A 19458-nucleotide genomic window follows, 5' to 3' on the forward strand; every position below is an offset into this window, starting at 1 on the left:
TACACTCTATGATTGAAAGTGTTTTAGATACATAATTCACAGTTACAAATTGAATTTTCGAAAGAGTTTGCGTTGTTAAAATTTAAGAATTGTTACAACTTATTCTCATTGTACCACTTGATCAGTTTTTAAATGTTTAGTTTTCTTTGCGTTAACAATTCAAATAAAAAGTTTCTAACCGTTTGATTCAGCAAGGTTGCTTTTGTAAGTGTTACTTTAGCCAACGGTTTCAAAATCAGTTTGTTCATCCAGACTGACATTTTTCTGTCACCACGGTAATATATGTTGATAACAGACACCTGGACAAAGGTCGAAAGACCACACAGTATAAAAGTAAATGTGAAAAACTTTACTGAAAATATATATATATATATACACTCTCGTCTGCTTGTTGGAATGATAATTGATAAGTGATAATTTTTAAAGTTCATAAGACTATTTCATCAAAACAACAAAGATTGCTTTCAGAGCTACCAATAAACACACAAAGATTTGGATGATCAATAATGTTATATTTTTAAAACTTCGTTTTGATTAATGAAAAAAGTAGAATGCTACACCATATGTAATATTTCCTTTGATAAATTTTGAATTAGAAAAAAATACTTTCTATGCACGCTTGGGATAAAAGTAGATACGTATTAGATACAGAACAAAGGTAACAAAAAAACTTGCCAGTAAAAACCGTTGCCGTATAGTTTTTCTGCACGAGTAATCAGGTCAAGTCCGAGGTTATAGCCTAGGTCCTTGACCTGACTACAAGTGCAGAAAAACTGTACGGCTGGTTGTTACCATCCCGTTCCTTTTGTTACTTTTGTTTTGTATCTGACTTGTACGGCGTTTTTAATTAGAAAGTAATACATTTTGCATTAAATAACGATTGCACAATTAAAAAGATTGAACACAAAAAATTTGCATACCGGTTTATGTACTACTATGCTTGGAGATATTTAGTCTTTGATAAATTAGCCATTTTGCGTAAACACTAGCGTTTTTCAATTTTATAAGCTGTGTGTGAGTAAAATTATTGCTTATTTCTTTGATTCATATCAGTGAAGTAGGAGTAGATTGAAAAGATGGGAGGGAGGGGGACTTCTTAAAAAAAGACCTTTAATCTATATTTTCTTTCATAATAGTCTAATAGTCTAGAAATAAGTTAATGTCCTCTTTTTTTGTCATTTTATATTTTAATAGCAAATACATTGCTAAAATTGAGAGGGGGTGCTTTTAGTTTTGCCCCTCATTTTTGCAAGTGTGAAATGCGGGTATAGTTCCCTTTCCCGGCTCCTACTCCCCTTCATTTATATATACCCCTCCACACCAAGGAAAATGCATACATACGTACAAACAAAAAAAAACAAACAAAAAAATATGTTTTGCCTCCGCCATCCCCTCTTTTGAAAGTGGTTCAACCCGACCCCCCCCCCCCCCCCCCCCCCCCCCCCCACCCACCCACCACCATAAAATAATAACAAAAAAAAACAAATAACAAAAACAAATAAAAACAAAAACAAAATTATTCAACAAAAATATGAATAACAGATTTAAGATATTTAGAAATTCAATGACCTTAAATACAACATGTATAAGTATGAAATCATTAAAATAATAAACAAAATATATAAATGTAAAAAAAAATTTTTTCTCTTTTTTTATTGGGAAAAAATATGTAATGAAAAATAATTGATTTTTTTCTCTTTTAATTTTTTCTTATCAACTTATTTTGAAAATCAATTTTTTGTTTAGTTTTATGCTCCTGACAGTTATGTGATATTCGAGTAGACCCAAATATTGATCACGTGAAACATTTTTTTTTTCATTTTTCATCCCTATATCCAAAATGGGTGGTAGTTTATTTGACGTTGAGACTGATTTTGCGCTATCACAATTCGACTTAAATGAATTTCTTGAACACGAAGAGAAAAGGGGAAATCCCCCGTTTAGTTCGATTTACTAGACGATTCGAAAAATTTCATCTTAACTGCTAAGCAAACCTACAAAAGGTTTGTACATGGAAACATTTTATGGTTGCAGCTATTCTTGCCGTCAGTAACTTCGTAGACACTTCATTTAATTTCAGCATTTTGGGACATAGTTAGCTTTTTTATAAATATAATTTTTATAAACACTCTTCATATAAATTATATTTATAAAACTCGCAGGTAATTATGTTACAAGGTGTACGATAAAGTGCCTATGAACTGAATGCACGAGTGACTCTATTCATGAAAAGTGTCCGTGTAACACCCGTTAATGTACTGGGTTTTTTTTCTATAGCTCTGCTGGGGGCAAAGTCGTACAATTAAGTGTACTAGAAGATGCAAGAAGATTTTATAAAATATTTAGATACATTATTGTTATATTGGGTGTTCCGCAAACTTGATATTTAGTCGTCATACATGTATTTTACAGGGTTTTTTCTGTTAACTTTTATAATAACTTCTGCATTAGATAAAACTTGTTTGTGTATGTACTACGGAAGTAGACGGAGATATTTAAATGTGGAGTAGAGTCTAATAAATATTTAGTATCCTATAAATGCTAACCAGCCGTACCTGATGGGAAGTCGTCCGGGGGAGTTGATTAAGGACGACGGAATTCCTAGTAGTTGTTGAATTTGCTTGATCATTAGAAGGAGCGAGTGGAAAAAATATGAAATAAAGCTATGAAATACATATGCTGATGATAATGGAATTGAATTATTAGTGCGGGCATAGATGTTTGAGCGATAATTAATTTTTATCAAAGTTTGACGATTTAAATATTATTAAGTTTATTTTTTTCAAAGATGACGTATAATTCGATGGGAGGAAGAGGGGAGTGGGATATTCAATTTGATATCTTTAAAAACAAAATTAAATATCAGCTTGTTAATTAATACCATAATGGAAAATAGGAATATGGTGTTTTTTAATTGATGAGACAAAATCTCAAAATGCACTTGACAACACTGAAAGTATAAGCAATATTTGTCATAGTTAGTCTTTCAACATGCAGCAAACTCTTTTACATTACGTTAAATACGGCTCCTAGTAGACCTGAGTTATATTCTCTGTCAAAATTCTATTATTCTAAACCAGCACATTAAAGAACACATATAAAGAAAATCCATAAATAACTACATGTAGCGAGTTCATTCCATGTTGTTGTTGATCATACTGGTAATTTAAGATGTTAAAAACAGTAATACTTTTAGGAAAACATATCTTTAGAATAAACATATCATACCGATATTTTGAGTTTGACAAATTACAACTGATTTTTACAGTTTGTTCTTATGTTGAGTTATTACAACAATTAACCAGGTTAGGGGAAGGTTGAGCGCTCACAAACATGTTTAACCCCGCCATATTCCTTAGATTGAATTTCATAACAGTGTGGACATGGACACCTGATATTTAAATGATATCGTGTCGGTCACTTCCTGTCGACAACAAAGACTAAATTACAGTATGTCTGGGGCCTCTCAATGTGGATATACATAATTACTATTTTACACATGTCCATTCGAGTGAAAAATTAAGTAGTGTGTCAGTTATAGACAAGTAGCCCATCACGCACTGCAAATCGTTCAGTGGATTGGTCAATCGCAAAAATTAAAAAAAAGCTTTATTTGTAAACAAACACTAATACATGCATTGACGGGACATAAGTATGCTAAATAAGACATCTCCGTATAAGGAAATGTCCCCGACCTGTTAAATGTAGCTGTTCTGTTGATTTGAAAAAAGATTGAACGGATCACAGCGATTTAATTTAGAATTGTAATTATTTTTTTTAATTTGTGTTTCAGTATCTATCCATGAATTAAATATTTACATAACACCTTGTATACTAGAATAATTAAACGAGTGCACCAAGTTTAAAGGTTATTATTACACTGTTACTGTTATGTTGATATAATAACCTGTACATTATCTCGTGTTACAGTTGACCAGTTTAGTCTTGTGCACATGATTTATTATTCCAAAACAGATGTTTTGTGAACATATCATTAAATTCATGGATATAGATTGAAACCGAAAAAGAAGTGAGTACAAATTCAAATTGTAATGGGGCGACCATTCCTGCTTCAGTTAAAATAAGGGAGGGTTGGCTATGCAAGAGGCTTTTGAAACCAGCATGAAAAAAATTGCAAATAAACGTTTATGCAGAATTGTCTCAAATATGTGTCCTCAAATAACAAAAAACAATATTTGAGTAAGACCAAATATATTGAAATTACCTGCTTAATTTGTAGTAAAAGAATATAAATCCCTTAACTTTTGTTATACATGTTCAGGTATAACAAAATCTAAAAAAATATCAATGATTTCACAAAACTACAATCAACGTAATTTTTGCACACAAGACCGGATTCATATGCTTTTTGATATTTTCACGAGTTATTTTTTGCTAGAATGATATTTAAATGTTCACGAAAATCTGATCGTTGGAGTTTTCGATGGGAATTCAAATTTGTTCCGTGCAAAAATTTAAGCAGCCCAGAGGACTAAAATGATTTTTTGGAAGGTCCGGGGTGCTTGTTACAAACAAAAATAATCTTAGTATGAAAGTTGATCGTAGGTTACTCGACATCAGCTCGTACGAATAAATGATTTCTTATTTTTTTAAGGAGCCACAGAACGTTTGTGCAAGAAAAAACATAGCTTTTTATTTTCTCTATTACTTGGTGATATCACCTCTGAATATGGTCCTTCTGTCAAAAGAAACTTTTGTTGTGAGTATATAAAAATATTCAAAACAAATTCCTATACACTTTCATTCAAAAAATTTTATTTTATGAATGGAAATGTGTAAAGATAGTAATTATGTATATATCGCCATTGAGAGGCCCTGTAATTGCGTGAAGTCTTTGTTGTCGACAGTCAGTGATACACACGATAACATTTAATTACTATGTGTCCATGTCCACGCTGTTATGAAATTCATTCTATGTGCCTCTCCAAATTCAGGAGCCTTTAGAACAGTGGTTGTAGTTGGTTCATGTCTGTCATATTAGTTTTTCGTAAATTGTTTTGCTTTAAATTAGGTCGTTAGTTTTCTCGTTTGAATTGTTCCCCATTTTTCGAACCGGAACCATATTTAGCCGACTATACCACATCCGTGCAATTTTATATCAATAAAATTACAAAAACATCATATTTATTGATTGCTGATGTTACCTCAAATTGTTTCATCCTATAAGACATAATCAAAACACAGTTGGTCAAAAAAGGAATACATGTTTATGGTTTATAAGATATCACCTCCAAATCAATATTTTGCTTCAGTATATGAATAGCTGCTGTGGTATTTACCCTTTGACTTGGTGCCCTAAAAATCAATGATGCTTCTCCCTCCCTTTCCATCATAATTATCAAACGAAGTTTGGTAAAGATGTTTTTATGCCTCGGAACATTTCCCTCCGAAACAGAAACGTTCGCGCCCAAACAACTTTCACCATATTCAAAGCTGTCTGCGCCACTCAAAAAATGAAATCAACATACATAGTTTATCATAATACGACAAAAAGGTCGTTAACTTGCATTACCGCTAGAAGAACGTCTCTAACTTTAAAAGGTTAAAGCAAAAAGAAAAGCAAACGAGGCGTTAAGGAACAAAAAAATTCCCAACCCAGCTCTTTGCTAGATTGAGATATTTTCGTCACCCCATCCCCCTAGTCCCGGTTTTTTTTTTTTAAATATTTTTACATTTTTACTTTCTCCCCAGATCACATAAAAGTACTCCCGCTTGGTTTTATCACTCATCTTAAAGCCTGTACTTCTCACATAGGCTCCTTCCAACGGTTCATTTTCTCTGTTGAGTCTGCTGCAAGCCCACACCCTAACAGTTTCTCCCTCTCTGTTTTTCAAGGTGAGAACCTTACTCCTCCCAAACTTACCTTCTACTACTGCCACTTCCAAAATTTTGTGAATCACTCCGGATGGAAGTTCCTTCCATTCAGGGTTTCCTGGTTCTGGTCCTTTGCCTTTTCCTCAAAGACATTATCGTTAATAAAATCTTCATCTATGTTTGATACAAAAGCCATTCTTGTTTCTACCCCTAGGATTACATCCCTTTTAAGGTGTCTCTACAATTGTTTACAAAAAGCCATATTCTTGTTTCTACCCTTAGACTAGTTGAATCACAATGAATTTACATTTTATGTTTGAGGTTGGGGTCCCTATGCAGAATTTGTGCTTAAAATTGGGGAGTGGTGTAGAACTCTCATTTTTACACTACTCATGTCCTTGACAGTAAGGTCTAATTGATGGATCATAGTCATTGGAAACTGCTGTCGTTAGGTTGATCAGTGTTGATTTACTGCTTACAGAGAGTTCTTATAAACATGAAAATTTAACATTCTGACAATCATGATATAATACATTCAATCATAAAAGAGACTCAGTCTGTTGAATTTAATGCTATGCGTCAGTCAACTCAAGTATGTGTTTCCGTCCTTGATTCATTTTTTATAGCTTTCACAACTCTTTGTATTTGCATTCCAAAACAAAATATTAGAGAGACATTTACATCTATCGGTGCAACAGATGATTTTTTTTTTATTATCGGCATACATGCTTCCCGGGTTTTCTGTTAGACACACACTGTTTTAGGTATCAACCTTAATGCATGTTTTTTCTGAATACTTGTTATATGGATTGATTCATTTTTGTGGGTACCAATTTAAGTGGATTAAGGTAAAATTGTATTTTTCATTTCGCGGTTTTGCTTAAGTTTGTGACCAAGCTCATAGTATATTTGCATTTCGTTGAACATTTTAATTCACTGAATTCGTGGTACACCTTTATCCACGAAATCCACGAACATAAGTTTTCCATGAAATTTAATGTATCCACAGTATTTCTTATAAGTGTGAACAAATGAAATTTAACCTCTGCATTTCATACACTAAAAAAACATTTGATTCGACAAATATGCATGTTTGAAGGCTTTCATATTTAAAAGAGAGGCAAAAGAGAGGCAAAAGATACCAAAAGAATATCCAAACTCATACGTCGAAAACAAACTGACATTGTCATGGCAAAAAACGAAAAACGACGAAAAGGACAAACAATACACAAAACACAAAAAAGAAAACTAAAGACTGAGCAACACGTACTAAATATTGTTAAAATTTAACTTTATTACATTGTTATTAGTTTTAACGCAATTAAACGACATTTGTCTATGTTAATTTTTTGAACACCGACTGACTTGTCCATTACTGGGTTATTTTTCTATTATTTTGAAAACCGTTATAAAGAGAGAAAATCTGACTGGATCAGAATGTTCAAAATGTTGAGCTCTTCCAATTCTTTATATACGTCAAAACTGTCAAACAACTTTTTATAGGAGTTATTGCCCTTAAATGACAAATTTTACCATTTTTCTTTTCATTTTTTCCTATTATCTTGAAAACTATAATAGATAGAGAAAAACTTTAAATAGCACAAATGATCAGCAGGACAAGTTCTACAAAAGAAATAAATGGTCGAAATCGTCAGTCGACTCCTTATTAGAGTTATTGCCCTTTGATGACGATTTTTAGCATTTTCTTTCGTTTTTGCCTTCTATCTTAGAAATTATAATAGATAAATATAAACTTAAATAAGAAAAAATGATCAGCAATACAAGATCTACAATTAAGACAAGTGGAGGAAATCGTCCGACGACTCCTTATTGTGGTTATTTTGCCTTTTATGATAAAAATTATAATAGATAAATAGACACTTTAAATTCAAAAATGATCAGCAAGGCAAGATATACTAACTGACTATGTGGTATGGGTTTTGTGCATTGTTGAAGGCCGTACCTATAGTTGTTAATTTCTGTGTAATTTTGTCTCTTGTGGAGAGGTGTCTAAATTGGCAATCATACCACATCTTCTAATTTCTATATTTTGTGTTCAAAACTAAAATGCCAAGGAAAATTCAAAACGGAAAGTCCTCAAACACATCAAACGAATGGAAAACAACTGTCATATTACTGACTTGGTAAATGCATTTCCTTATGTAGAAAATGATAGATTAAACTTGGTTTTATAGCTAGCTAAACCTCTCACTTGTATTACAGTCGCATAAAATTCCAATATATTGACAACAATGTGTGAGCAAAACAAACAACATAATAGGTAAAAATGTCAAAAATTGGGGTACAGCATTCAACATTGTGTTATAATCTAAATCACTATAAAAACAAACAACTATGTCAATAAAGAAAAACAAAATGGCATAAATACACTTTATAGACAAAGCACATAAGCAAATATGAAAGACAAGAATAAAAAAAAAGAGCAAAGCACAATAACACAATGAAAATGCGTGAAATACATTTAAGAATCATTTCTACAATAAAATAGATATGGGTTAATATTAAATTTTCAAGTATATCATAAAGGCATATTTTAAGAACGTCTAAAAACAGCAATAAGAAATGAAAAAAGATACGAATATGTTTTAGATATAGAAATTATTTTGAAAATAAGAAATCCTAAACAAAAAAGCAATTTTATCTTAAGTTTAAGTAAAATTAGCAAAAATAACAATGCATCCAATGGTAAGTATGACTATGAACAATATCAAGCCAACTCTGTCGATACAGATTGATAGGGTTTGCCACTCTTTAGTGTTATTTTGAACATGATCTACAGGGGAGTTGTCAGCTTGTGTGTTGTTGTGGTCATGTGCCTTAAAAATACAAACACATTGTCATTCAATATACAATATTGGATACTTTATTATTAATTAGTTCGTTATCTCAACTGATAAGTATCAATTAATTTATTTTACAAGTAACAGATGAATGACTTGGTCGAATGAAGAAATTGTTTGACTTTTAATACATATCTAATTGCAAATTGCTTATTACAGTGAACCTGAGTCCTTTCTCTCACCTCTTGTATTTTGAGTATGTTACATTACACATGCGCTCGAGGTCAATTGTTTAAATATCAATAAATAAAATTCCGAAAATAACTTCCAAAAACGCTCGAAACCTATCACGATAAATAAAACTCCCGATTTGGAAATTATGTAAATTTTATGACGATTTCTACTGTGCTGAGTGTTGTTGCGTTTGTTTGTGCTGTATTCCTGTCACGTAGTGTTGTCATTTTAGCGATATATTTTTTAACATTGCCATATAAGCGGGAGGTGTGGCTAGCCATAAAACCAGTTTCAACCCACCAATTTTTTTCTTAAAATGTCCTGTACCAAGTCAGGAATGCGGCAGTTGTTATCAAATAGTCCGTTTCTATGTATGTTGGCGTTTGTTTTTGTTGCACTTCAGTGTTTCTGTTGATCCGTTGTTTTCTTTTATAGTTGATGTGTTTCCCTCGGTTTTAGTTTGTAACCCGGATTTGTTTTCTCTCAATCGATTTTTGACTTTTGAACAGCGGTATACCAGTGATCCCTTTATTTAGACCTAGATGTTTTCCAATAGACTTTGCATTATAGGTTAATAACGCCGTTTATAACCACTTGATGAAATAAGTAATTATATTATATATAAAATACATACGCCCTATTAATGACAGTGTATTTGATACATAATTCACAGTTACAAACGTGGGAATAGATAGCTAATAAAATTTTACAAAGAGTTCGCGTTGTTCAAATTTAAAAATTGTCAGATTGTTAAATACTCTGCAACAATTTATTCTCATTTACCACGTGATCAGTTTTTAACTGTTTAGTTTTCCTTGCGTCAACAATTAAAATGAAAAGTTTCTAACCGTTTGATTCAGCAGGGTTGCTTTTCTAAGTATTAAAAACAGTTTGTTCATCCAGACTGACATTTTTCTGTCACCACGGTGATAAATGTTGATAACAGCCACCTGGACAAAGGTCGAAAGACCACACAGTATAAGAGTAAATGTGAAAAACTCTCCTGAAAAAAATGTATATATTAACTCTCGTCAGTTTGTAAGATTGATAATTGCATTTTCAAAATTTGTAAGACTATTTCATCAAAACCACAAAGATTGCTATAAAAGCTACCAACAGACACACACAGATGTGGGTGATCAGTAATGTAATACTTTTAAAACTTCGTTTTGATTAATGCGACCTTCACTCAAACATGATTTATATCCTCTGATCTTATGTACATATAGATAATCCAATATACCAGGCTTATGTGCCACTGGTTATATCCAGTAAGTGAGCCAAAACACTTTAGCAAACTTGTATTTAATAATTTGATTTGTTGATCTTGCATCATAAAACAAGAAGGATACAAAAATCTTCAAAACTTAACATAACTATATTGCAACTATGCCTTCTATGATTTTCAAAGTATATAAATCTTTTCCTTTGGTGAACATTAAATATAAAAGAAACACGAGTATATGATCACCATGCAATTGTAGCCTTAGCCAGCTTTATGAATTTTTTTGTTTCAAATCCTATTTAACTTTGTAATTAATTTAAGCTTTTAACTGTTTTGTTTCAAGCAACACTAATGAGACTTATTAATGCAAAGCGGTTCTTTTGTTATCGATGAATTGTCTTGTAAATTACGACGTAGATAATAATTGTACAACATTTATGTGAACACAATTCTAATTCAGGTTTGAGTAGGCGTTAATTGAATTATTAAAATTGCCATCAAATATTAAACTTTCTAGCTCACCAAGCTAAACCGGAGTAGATAGCCAAAAAACACTCTCTTGCTCACATGATTGAATGGCAGTATCATATCATTCGCTGCCCTTAAATCGTTGAGGCAAATTTGACTTTAATCGCAGACTTAAAATTGAAAATTATACTTAAGAAATTAACAAACCTAATAATGGTCGATCTTCATCTGATGGCGGTAGTCTGTCAGCAACCAATAGCTGGAAAACTGTCAATGAAAGCATTACTGTTACTTCTAGGGATACTTTTTCACCAGAATCCACCGGTAGTAAAAAACCAAGTGTTGCTAAAAGTGTAATGATTATTGATGGCAATATAATGTTAGCTTCATAATATCTTGGCTTCCTTTTCAGATATAGGTTGTATGTCACATGAACAAAGGGGTCTGGGCAACATGAGTATTTTTTTATGTGTTTTTCTGCAGGTACTTTAGATATTTCCCATTCCACATTTTCTTTCAGTGCGGATAAATCGGCATGAGAGTTTTCACTGTTTAGATCCAACAAGTTTCCAGTGTAGATCCAAGATCCGAATTGCAATGGACACATTTGCCTATCGAACGGAAAGTTTGTGACATCAACTTGGCATTGTACCTCTATAACTGTAGGAAAGTTGTAATTGATAGCACCATCGTAACTCACATTTGCTCTGAATTTTTCTAATCCGTAAAATTCCTCTGACACACTAAATGACAAGAACAGTTAATTATATAAATGCATGATTTTCATTTCAGTGAGTATATTGTTTGATTTTCGTTAACTCTTTATCAAGTAAACCTTTTTTTATTTACAATCGAAAATAAACAGAAGCCAAGTACATCTCACGTTTAAATCTTGCAGACTTGACCCTCTAGATAAAACTCACACAAACTTGCAAGGGTCAAATTTGCGATTGATCATTGTTACCAAAGTTTGAGTACAGCTATATGATTTAGGCAAATATACCGAAAACTATATCATTAATTGATGTAGATGCCGATGCATTCAGTTGGTTGTTTCATTACAGGAACCCTATGAGATTATCATGTCAATGGTAGTAACAAAGATTTCGGCAGAAAAAAAAACGTGTATCTGCTATACCCTTCGTGTAAACAATTGTATGAATGTAGTTATTTTTTTATAATAACTTTGTTTTCTTCAAATATTTAAAGCTGCTATGTCTATAATGATTGTATTATCTTTTATTCTTAAATGTCTAGTGTTTTATTAAATTTTGTTCATGTTATTCATTAACCAATCCAAGTGCGTAATACTTATAATGGACATATTATCCGAATGATAAACGTTTCAAATTTTAGTACTTAAAATAGCTGAAAGAAAATGAATGACTGAAGAGGTCATTATAAAAGATAGAATTATATTTGTCGAACGTATTACATCATCTTCAAAATATGAAATTTTTTTTGCAAATACTTCAATACTGTTCAGGTAACAAAATTATCGTTTAAATCGCCCATGTGCGTGTCATGAAAATATTTAGATTTATTGTTGTTAGACTGGGTGTTTCACATGCTTGTAATTTAATTTTCCAACATGTACTTAACAGTTTAATATTTCCTTTGATGAATTTTGAATTAGAAAAAATATCTTTCTATGCATGCTTGAGGTAAAAGTAAATGCTTAAATGTACTAAAAGATACAAGAAGATTTTCTAAAATATTTAGATACATTATTGTTATATAGGGTGTTCCGCAGACTTGTTATTTAGTCGTCATACATTTACATTGTATCATAGATCAAATTTATTTGTTCAGTGTATGTTCACTTGTGTTAATATGTCTTTTGATTGAGTTAATCCATTTCAATTGATATTTTATAGTGTGTCTTTCTATGTTGTGATGTTACACTATTGTTTCAGATAAGGGTGAAGGTTTGGTACCATTAAAACGTTTAAAACCGCTGCAATTGTTTTCACCTGTCATAAGTCAGTAATCTGATGTTCAGTAGTTGTCGTTTGTTGATGTGGTTCATAAGTGTTTCTCGTTTCTCGTTTTTTATATAGATTAGACCATTGGTTTTCCCGTTTGAATGGTTTTACACTAGTAATTTTTGGGGCCCTTTATAGCTTGCTTTTCGATGTGAGCTAAGGCTCCGTGTTGAAGACCGTTATTTGACCTATAATAGTTTACTTTTATAAATTTTGACTTGGATGGAGAGTTGTCTCATTGGCACTCATACCACATCTTCTTATATCTATTTTACAGGGTTTTTTCTGTTAACTTTTATAATAACTTCTGTATTAGATAAAACTTGTTTGTGTACTACGGAAGTAGACGGAGATACTTAAATGTAGAGTAGAGTCTAATAAATATTTAGTATCCTATAAATGCTAACCAGCCGTACCTGATGGGAAGTCGTCCGGGGGAGTTGATTAAGGACGACGGAATTCCTAGTAGTTGTTGAATTTGCTTGATCATTAGAAGGAGCGAGTGGACAAATATGTTGATTATATCGACCAGATTTAGGACCCAAAAACGAATTGATCTGTTACGTAAACGGGATCTGCTTACACTTCCGGAGCATCTGAGATTAACCCCGGTTTTTGGTTGGGTTCTTGTTGGACAGTCTTTGCTTTTCTATGTTGTGTTTTGTAAACAGTTGTTTTTCTTTTGGTCCTTTTCCTTTTTTGCCATGGTGTTGTCAGTTTATTTTCGACTTATGAGTTTGAATTTTCCTTTGGTATCTTTAATCTTAAGCCTCTTTTGACGTAGTTGATAATAATGGAATTGAAATTTTAAAGCGGGTATAGATGTTTGATCGATAATTAATATTTTATCAAAGTTTGACGATTTAAATATACTCACGTTTTACTTTTTCAAAGATGACGTATAATTCGATGGGAGGAAGAGGGAAGTAGGATATTTAATTTGATATCTTTAAAAACAAAATTAAACATCAGCTTGTTAGTTAATACCATTATGGAAAATAGGGATATGGTGTTTAAATTAATGTAACAAAATCTCAAAATGCACTTGACAACACTGAAAGTAAAAGCAATATTTGTCATAGTCAGTCCTTCAATACTCAGCAAACTCTTTTACATTACGTTCAATACGGCTCCTAGTAGACCTGAGTTCTATTCTCTGTTAAGATTCTATTATTCTACACCAACACATTAAAAAACACATGTGCAAATTATTTTTGAACAAATTACAGTAACTAACTATAACTTGCAAAGAAATCTTGCAACTATTGTTTTACTTTGATAATCAATTTCACTGCTCATATCAAGGGGAAAAAACATTTAGGTAACTACGAGGCTGTTACATGATGTCTTTTTTTTAATCAAAATCCATAATTAACTACCTGTAGCGAGTTCATTCCATGTTGTTGTTGATCATACAGGTAATTTAAGATGTTAAAAACAGTACTACTTTTAGGAAAGCATATCTTTAGAATAAACATATCGTACTGATATTTTGAGTTTGGCCAATTTCAACTGATTTTTACAGTTTGTTCCTTTGTTGAGTTGTTACAACAATGTAGCAGGTTAGGGGAAAGGTTGAGCGCTCACAAATATGTTTAACCTGCCATATTCCGTTTGTGCCTGTCCCAAGTTAGGAGCTTTACGTACAGTGGTTGTAGTTGGTTCATGTCTGTCATATAAGGTTTTCGTAAACAGTTTTGCTATCAATTAGGCCGTTGGTTTTTTCGTTTGAATTGTTCCCTAATTTACAAACCGAAACCATATTTATCCGACGTATACAACATCCGTGCAATTTTGTATCAATGAAATAGCAAAAGCATCATATCTGTTAATTGCTGATGTTTCCTCAAATTGTTTCATCCTATAAGACATAATCAAAAAACATTTGGTCAAAAAAGGAAATGTTTATGGTTTATATGAAATCACCTTCAAAGCAATATTTTGCTTCAATATATGAATACTTGCTGTGGCATTTACCCTTTGACTTGGTGACCTCAAAGTCAATGATGCTTCCCTCCCCTTTTCCATCATAATTATCAAACGAAGTTTGGTAAAGATGTTTTTTATGCCTCGGAACATTTCCCTCCGGAACAGAAACGTTCGCGCCCGAACAACATTCACCATATGCAAAGCTGTCTGCGCCATTTCAACTAGCTCAAAAAATGACATCAACATACATACTTTATTATAATACGACACAAATGTATTGAAGTAAAATTATTACCTATCATAAATAGTTATGTCAGGTGTCCAAACCTTGTCAAATGGCACAATTAAATCTGTTATATTATCGTACTTGCTGGGATTCCATGTCAGCAAACAATCAATCCAACGCTTAAATAAACAAAATCTTTATTTACAACTTAAAGAATGTTGTGTTAATTATATTCGCTACGATAAGTATCATGAACATTTATTCTGTGCATTTATTTTTTATTGTCTTAATGCTTTGCTCTGCTAGTGTAATTTATAAGACAAAAATATAATTTGGTAAACCATAACGGAATTGGTGTTTGATTTGCAATTTCAGCTACTGTCTAATAAGCAAAAGATACATTTTAGATGCATATTTGTATTTCAAATTCGGCTTCAAAATTGTAAAATATGGTAGTTGTGGTTATAAAAGTGATTTTATATTACAATTGTTGCTCCAACATAGTCAAATCCGACCTGCAACCTTGGCGGGCGACCTTGCGACCTAACATCATATTTAAAAGGGACACAAGATCTGTATGAATGTTTTGCAAATTTGTAAAGTGGATTCCCGTTTTTTTTTTATTTGCTAAAAAGTGACTTGGTGATCCGAGACATGTTGTAAACGTGACAATGTGACAATAGTGGTATCCAACTGGAGCCCATAATGCTATGTTAAACTTACAAGTCGAATCCAAAGATTAAGCTTTATTATTTGGTCAGGTTCATTCTGTGAATAAAAAACAATTTCAAGTGACTTACTAAAAGTTACAGCTGATTAATGTATACGCTTACAAATCAAAATTATGTTTTATGTTGCACTGAATCATGCGACTTATCAGCGAATTTTCACTTCCAACCATCAACATAACGGGTGTCACTAATTGAGCAGTAACTGATTACCATTCCTAAGCACCTGAGTCTTTCCCCTGCTTTGTTCCTCAATCTTTATTTTCTGTGTAGTTTATTTGGACCGTTCATAATCTTTTTTTAAAATGATTTTTCAGTTTGGCAAATGGATGCCGATGTCCGTTTATCTTCAACTTATGGTATTTGTTGCCTTCTTATTATCTTCCACCTCTTGTTACGGTAACGTTTCAAATGTAGTTAACTTAATATACCATATTTCGTTATTCTTTTCGTGAATCATATTTCGTAATCCTTCCAGTAGAATGTTAACAAAATATTTGTTTAATGAAATACTTTTTTTTTTTATCACACGGGTTACCGAATGATTTATAGTCAATTAACATGGTTGTAAGTATTCAAATCTATCAATATAGATTAAATTTGTCTATTTGTACGATGCATGTATTATCAAGCATAATAAATCTTTTTTTTTCAGACCGTACCATATCAATTAACTGTCGTACAGCCAAGTCCATTGTTACATTTACTTGTTTATGTCCTTGGCAGTAAGGTCTAATTGATGGATCATAGTCATTGAAAACTTCTGTCGTTAGGTTGATCAATGTTGATTTACTGCTTACAGAGAGTCCTTACAAAAATAAAAATATAATATTCTGACAATCATGATATAATAAATTGTTGAATTTAATGCTATGCGTCAGTCAACTCAAGTATGTGTTTCCGTCCTTGATTCATTTGTTATAGCTTTCACAACTCTTTGTATTTTCAATACAAAACAAAAAATTAGAGAGACATTTACATCTATCGGATTTTCCACGACAGCATCATCCATCAATAGAAATCTTACGGAATTTTTTCAGCGGTGCAACAGATGATTTTTTGCATACATGCTTCCCGGGTTTTCTATTAAACACACAATGTTTTAGGTATCAACCTTAATGCATGTTTTCGATGAATACTAGTGATATGGATTGATTTTTTTTTTGGGGTACCAATTTTAGTGGATTGAGGTAAAATTGCATTTTTTATTTGCGGTTTTGCTTAAGTCTGTAACCAAGCTAATAGAAATTTGCACTTCGTTGAACATTTTAATTCACTGAATTCGTGGTTCACTTTTATCCACGAAATCCACGAAAATTAGTTTTCCATGAAATATAATGTATCTACAGTAATTCTAATAAGTGTACACAAATGAAATTTGTCCTCTGCATTTCACACACTAAAAGACATTTGATTCGACAAATATGCATGTGTGAAGACGTTCATATCTAAAAGAGAGGCGAAAGATACCAAAAGGATATCCATACTCATACGTCGAAAACAAACTGACAATGCCATGGCAAATAACGAAAAACGATGAAAATACAAACAGTACATAAACACAACAAAGAAAACTTAAGACTGAGCAACACGAACTAAATGTTGCTAAAATTGAACTATACTAGTTTACATCGTTTTTAGTTTTAACGCAATTAAACGACTATTGTCCATGTTAATTTTTGAAAACTGACTGTTTTTTTTCTATTATTTTGAAAACCGTTATAAAAAGAGAAAATCTCACTGGAACAGAAATGTTAAAAATGTTTAGCTCTACCAATTGTCTATATACGTCAAAACTGTCAGACGACTTTTTATAGGAGTAATTGCCCTTTAATGGCAAATTTTACCATTTATTTTCATTTTTGCCTATTATCTTTAAAACTCTAATAGATAGAGAGAAAGTTTAAACAGCAAAAATGATCAGCGGGATAAGTTCTACAAATGAATTACGGGGTCGAAATCATCAGTAGACTTCTTATCAGAGTTATTACCCATTTTTTTGCGTTTTTGTCTCATATCTTAAAATTATAATACATAGAAAGAAACTTAAATAAGCCAAAATAATCAGCAAGACAAGATCTACAATTAAAACAAATGGAGGAAATCGTCCGAAGATTCCTTATTGGAGTTATTGCCCTTTAATGACAATTTTTACCATTTTATTTTAGTTTTACCTTATATGATAAAAATTACAAGAGATAAATAGACACTTTGAATAACAAAAATGATCAACAAAGCAAGATCTAATAACAAGTCAAATTTTGCCGATATAGTTAGTAGACTGTCACTCTGTATAGGAGTGATTGCCCTTAAATGAGGATTCTTTTTACCCTCTTTTGTGTTTTGAGCAAAAACTGAAAAAGATAGAGAGAAACTAAACAGACTAAATGATCAGCAAAACAAGATCAACCAAACAGAGATTTTTGTCATGAGTTCTTTTCTCGCCTATAATGTTGGAGAGTGTCCTTTGTTGAATATGCACATAAGTACCGAACGTGACCTATTCCCGAATATGACTGTTTTGCTGAGTGTGAATTCGCATTGCTATTCGATGTGTTTCTGTATTTATACATCCAACAAACATGTATTAAGTTATGATGTTTCTTTTGTAAGTCCTGTTTGATATTGTGTTATGTCTTATCGTTTGCGGTTTCAATTCTTTATTTTCGGTACATTTCACATATGTCTTATTTGTCAGTATAGTCGAGTTACTCGTGGTTTGTCTACAGTGTCTTTGTCTTGTGTTGTTTGTTTTCAAGTGTGTTTACTATTTGGTCTTACATGACCTTGTCCTTTATTACAGTTATTTTATTTTTATTTTCTATATGTATGTAAAAGTTAAGATAAAAAAAAATCAGCTATTCTATTTATATCATTTTAAGTTTCAAGCAACTATGTGCCCAGGATTTTTTTGTTTATACACAGTTTTGATTTAGAAGAAAAACCGACATGGTTAGAAAATACAAATAATAACACCATTACAAACACAGTTCCATTTTAATATGCTTGTCATGGTTAGAAAATACATAAAATAACACCATTTCAAACTTAATCCCAATTTAATATTCTTGTACGTATCAATAAAACAAATTTATTTTATTTTTAGATATTTACTTATGATAATATAAACGTCACAAAAAATACGTCACTTTTTGTGGCGTTGACCAATTTATGTGACGCACAGTTTATACTTCGTTTGTGGTGTCCTGGTGTGCTGTCGTAAATTCATGGGAGGTGTCCGTTGTTATTCTGCGGTTTACATGTTGTAATGTACTATTACTAATGCCTGTAGTTCAGTGGTTGTCGTTGGTTCATGTCTGTCATATTTGTTTTTCGTAAATTGGTTTGTTATTAATTAGGCCGTTAGGTTTCTCAATTTAATTGTTTCATATTTTTCATGTCGGGGCCTTTTATACCCGACCATACGGTATGGGTTTTTCTCATTGTAGAAGGCCGTACGGTTGCCTATAATTGCTTACATCAACTTCATTTGAACTTTGGTGGATAGTTGTTTCATTGGCAATCATACCACATCTCTTTATTGTTATATTATATTATTTATTTATGTATTTCTCTGTACTGAGTGTCCTAGCGTTTGTTTATACAGTATTCCTGTCACGTAGTCATTTTAGCGGTATTTTTAACATTGCCATATACGCGGGAGGTTTGGCTAGCCATGTTTTAGTCTCTGATGCATGATTTTTTATTATTAATTGTTTTTGGCTTTTAACTAGCTGTCAGTAACTGCGAGTACTCTCAAATCGTACTTTCTTGTTTATTTGACCTGTTGATACTAATTGTAATGCTTTTTTGTTATTTTACGTTTACTTATTCAGGGTTATATCTGTTTTATATACCAGCTTTGAGAAATGTTTGGTATTACTATAAATTTTCACTTCTTCGTACTATGAACATCAAAATCATTTATTTTGTAAAAATATTTCCTTTCTCCATTTGAACTGTACACGTATACCTAATAACAAAATTACATGTATTTTCATTTACCTGTGTTTAAAGTAATTGCAAA

At 31.9% G+C, this 19458-nt stretch overlaps 1 protein-coding gene and 1 long non-coding RNA gene across 3 annotated transcripts in view; both read right to left on the reverse strand.

Annotated features, from left to right (window-relative positions):
- Window positions 1-16223, reverse strand: part of LOC127736232 (neuronal acetylcholine receptor subunit alpha-10-like) — a 63501-nt gene extending 47278 nt beyond the window's left edge. The window contains exons 1-2 of one of the 2 annotated variants that reach the window (XM_052246820.1): window positions 16094-16223; window positions 15427-15471 (exon numbers count right to left, since the gene is read on the reverse strand). In XM_052246820.1, the coding sequence (XP_052102780.1) occupies window positions 15427-15471; window positions 16094-16126 (78 nt within the window). In that variant the 5' untranslated portion in view covers window positions 16127-16223. The remainder of the gene's footprint in view (window positions 1-15426; window positions 15472-16093) is intronic. The other variant, XM_052246821.1, reaches the window with a different exon arrangement.
- LOC127736235 (uncharacterized) lies at window positions 8213-11863 on the reverse strand. Its single transcript, XR_007998878.1, has 3 exons — window positions 10771-11863; window positions 9719-9873; window positions 8213-8672 (listed from the first exon to the last, which is right to left on the reverse strand). It is a non-coding gene; the product is annotated as an uncharacterized LOC127736235 (long non-coding RNA).
- Window positions 16224-19458: the final 3235 nt, after the last annotated feature.

This window comes from Mytilus californianus, unplaced genomic scaffold, assembly GCF_021869535.1.
Source record: "Mytilus californianus isolate M0D057914Y unplaced genomic scaffold, xbMytCali1.0.p SCAF_3, whole genome shotgun sequence".
NCBI lineage: Eukaryota > Metazoa > Mollusca > Bivalvia > Mytilida > Mytilidae > Mytilus > Mytilus californianus.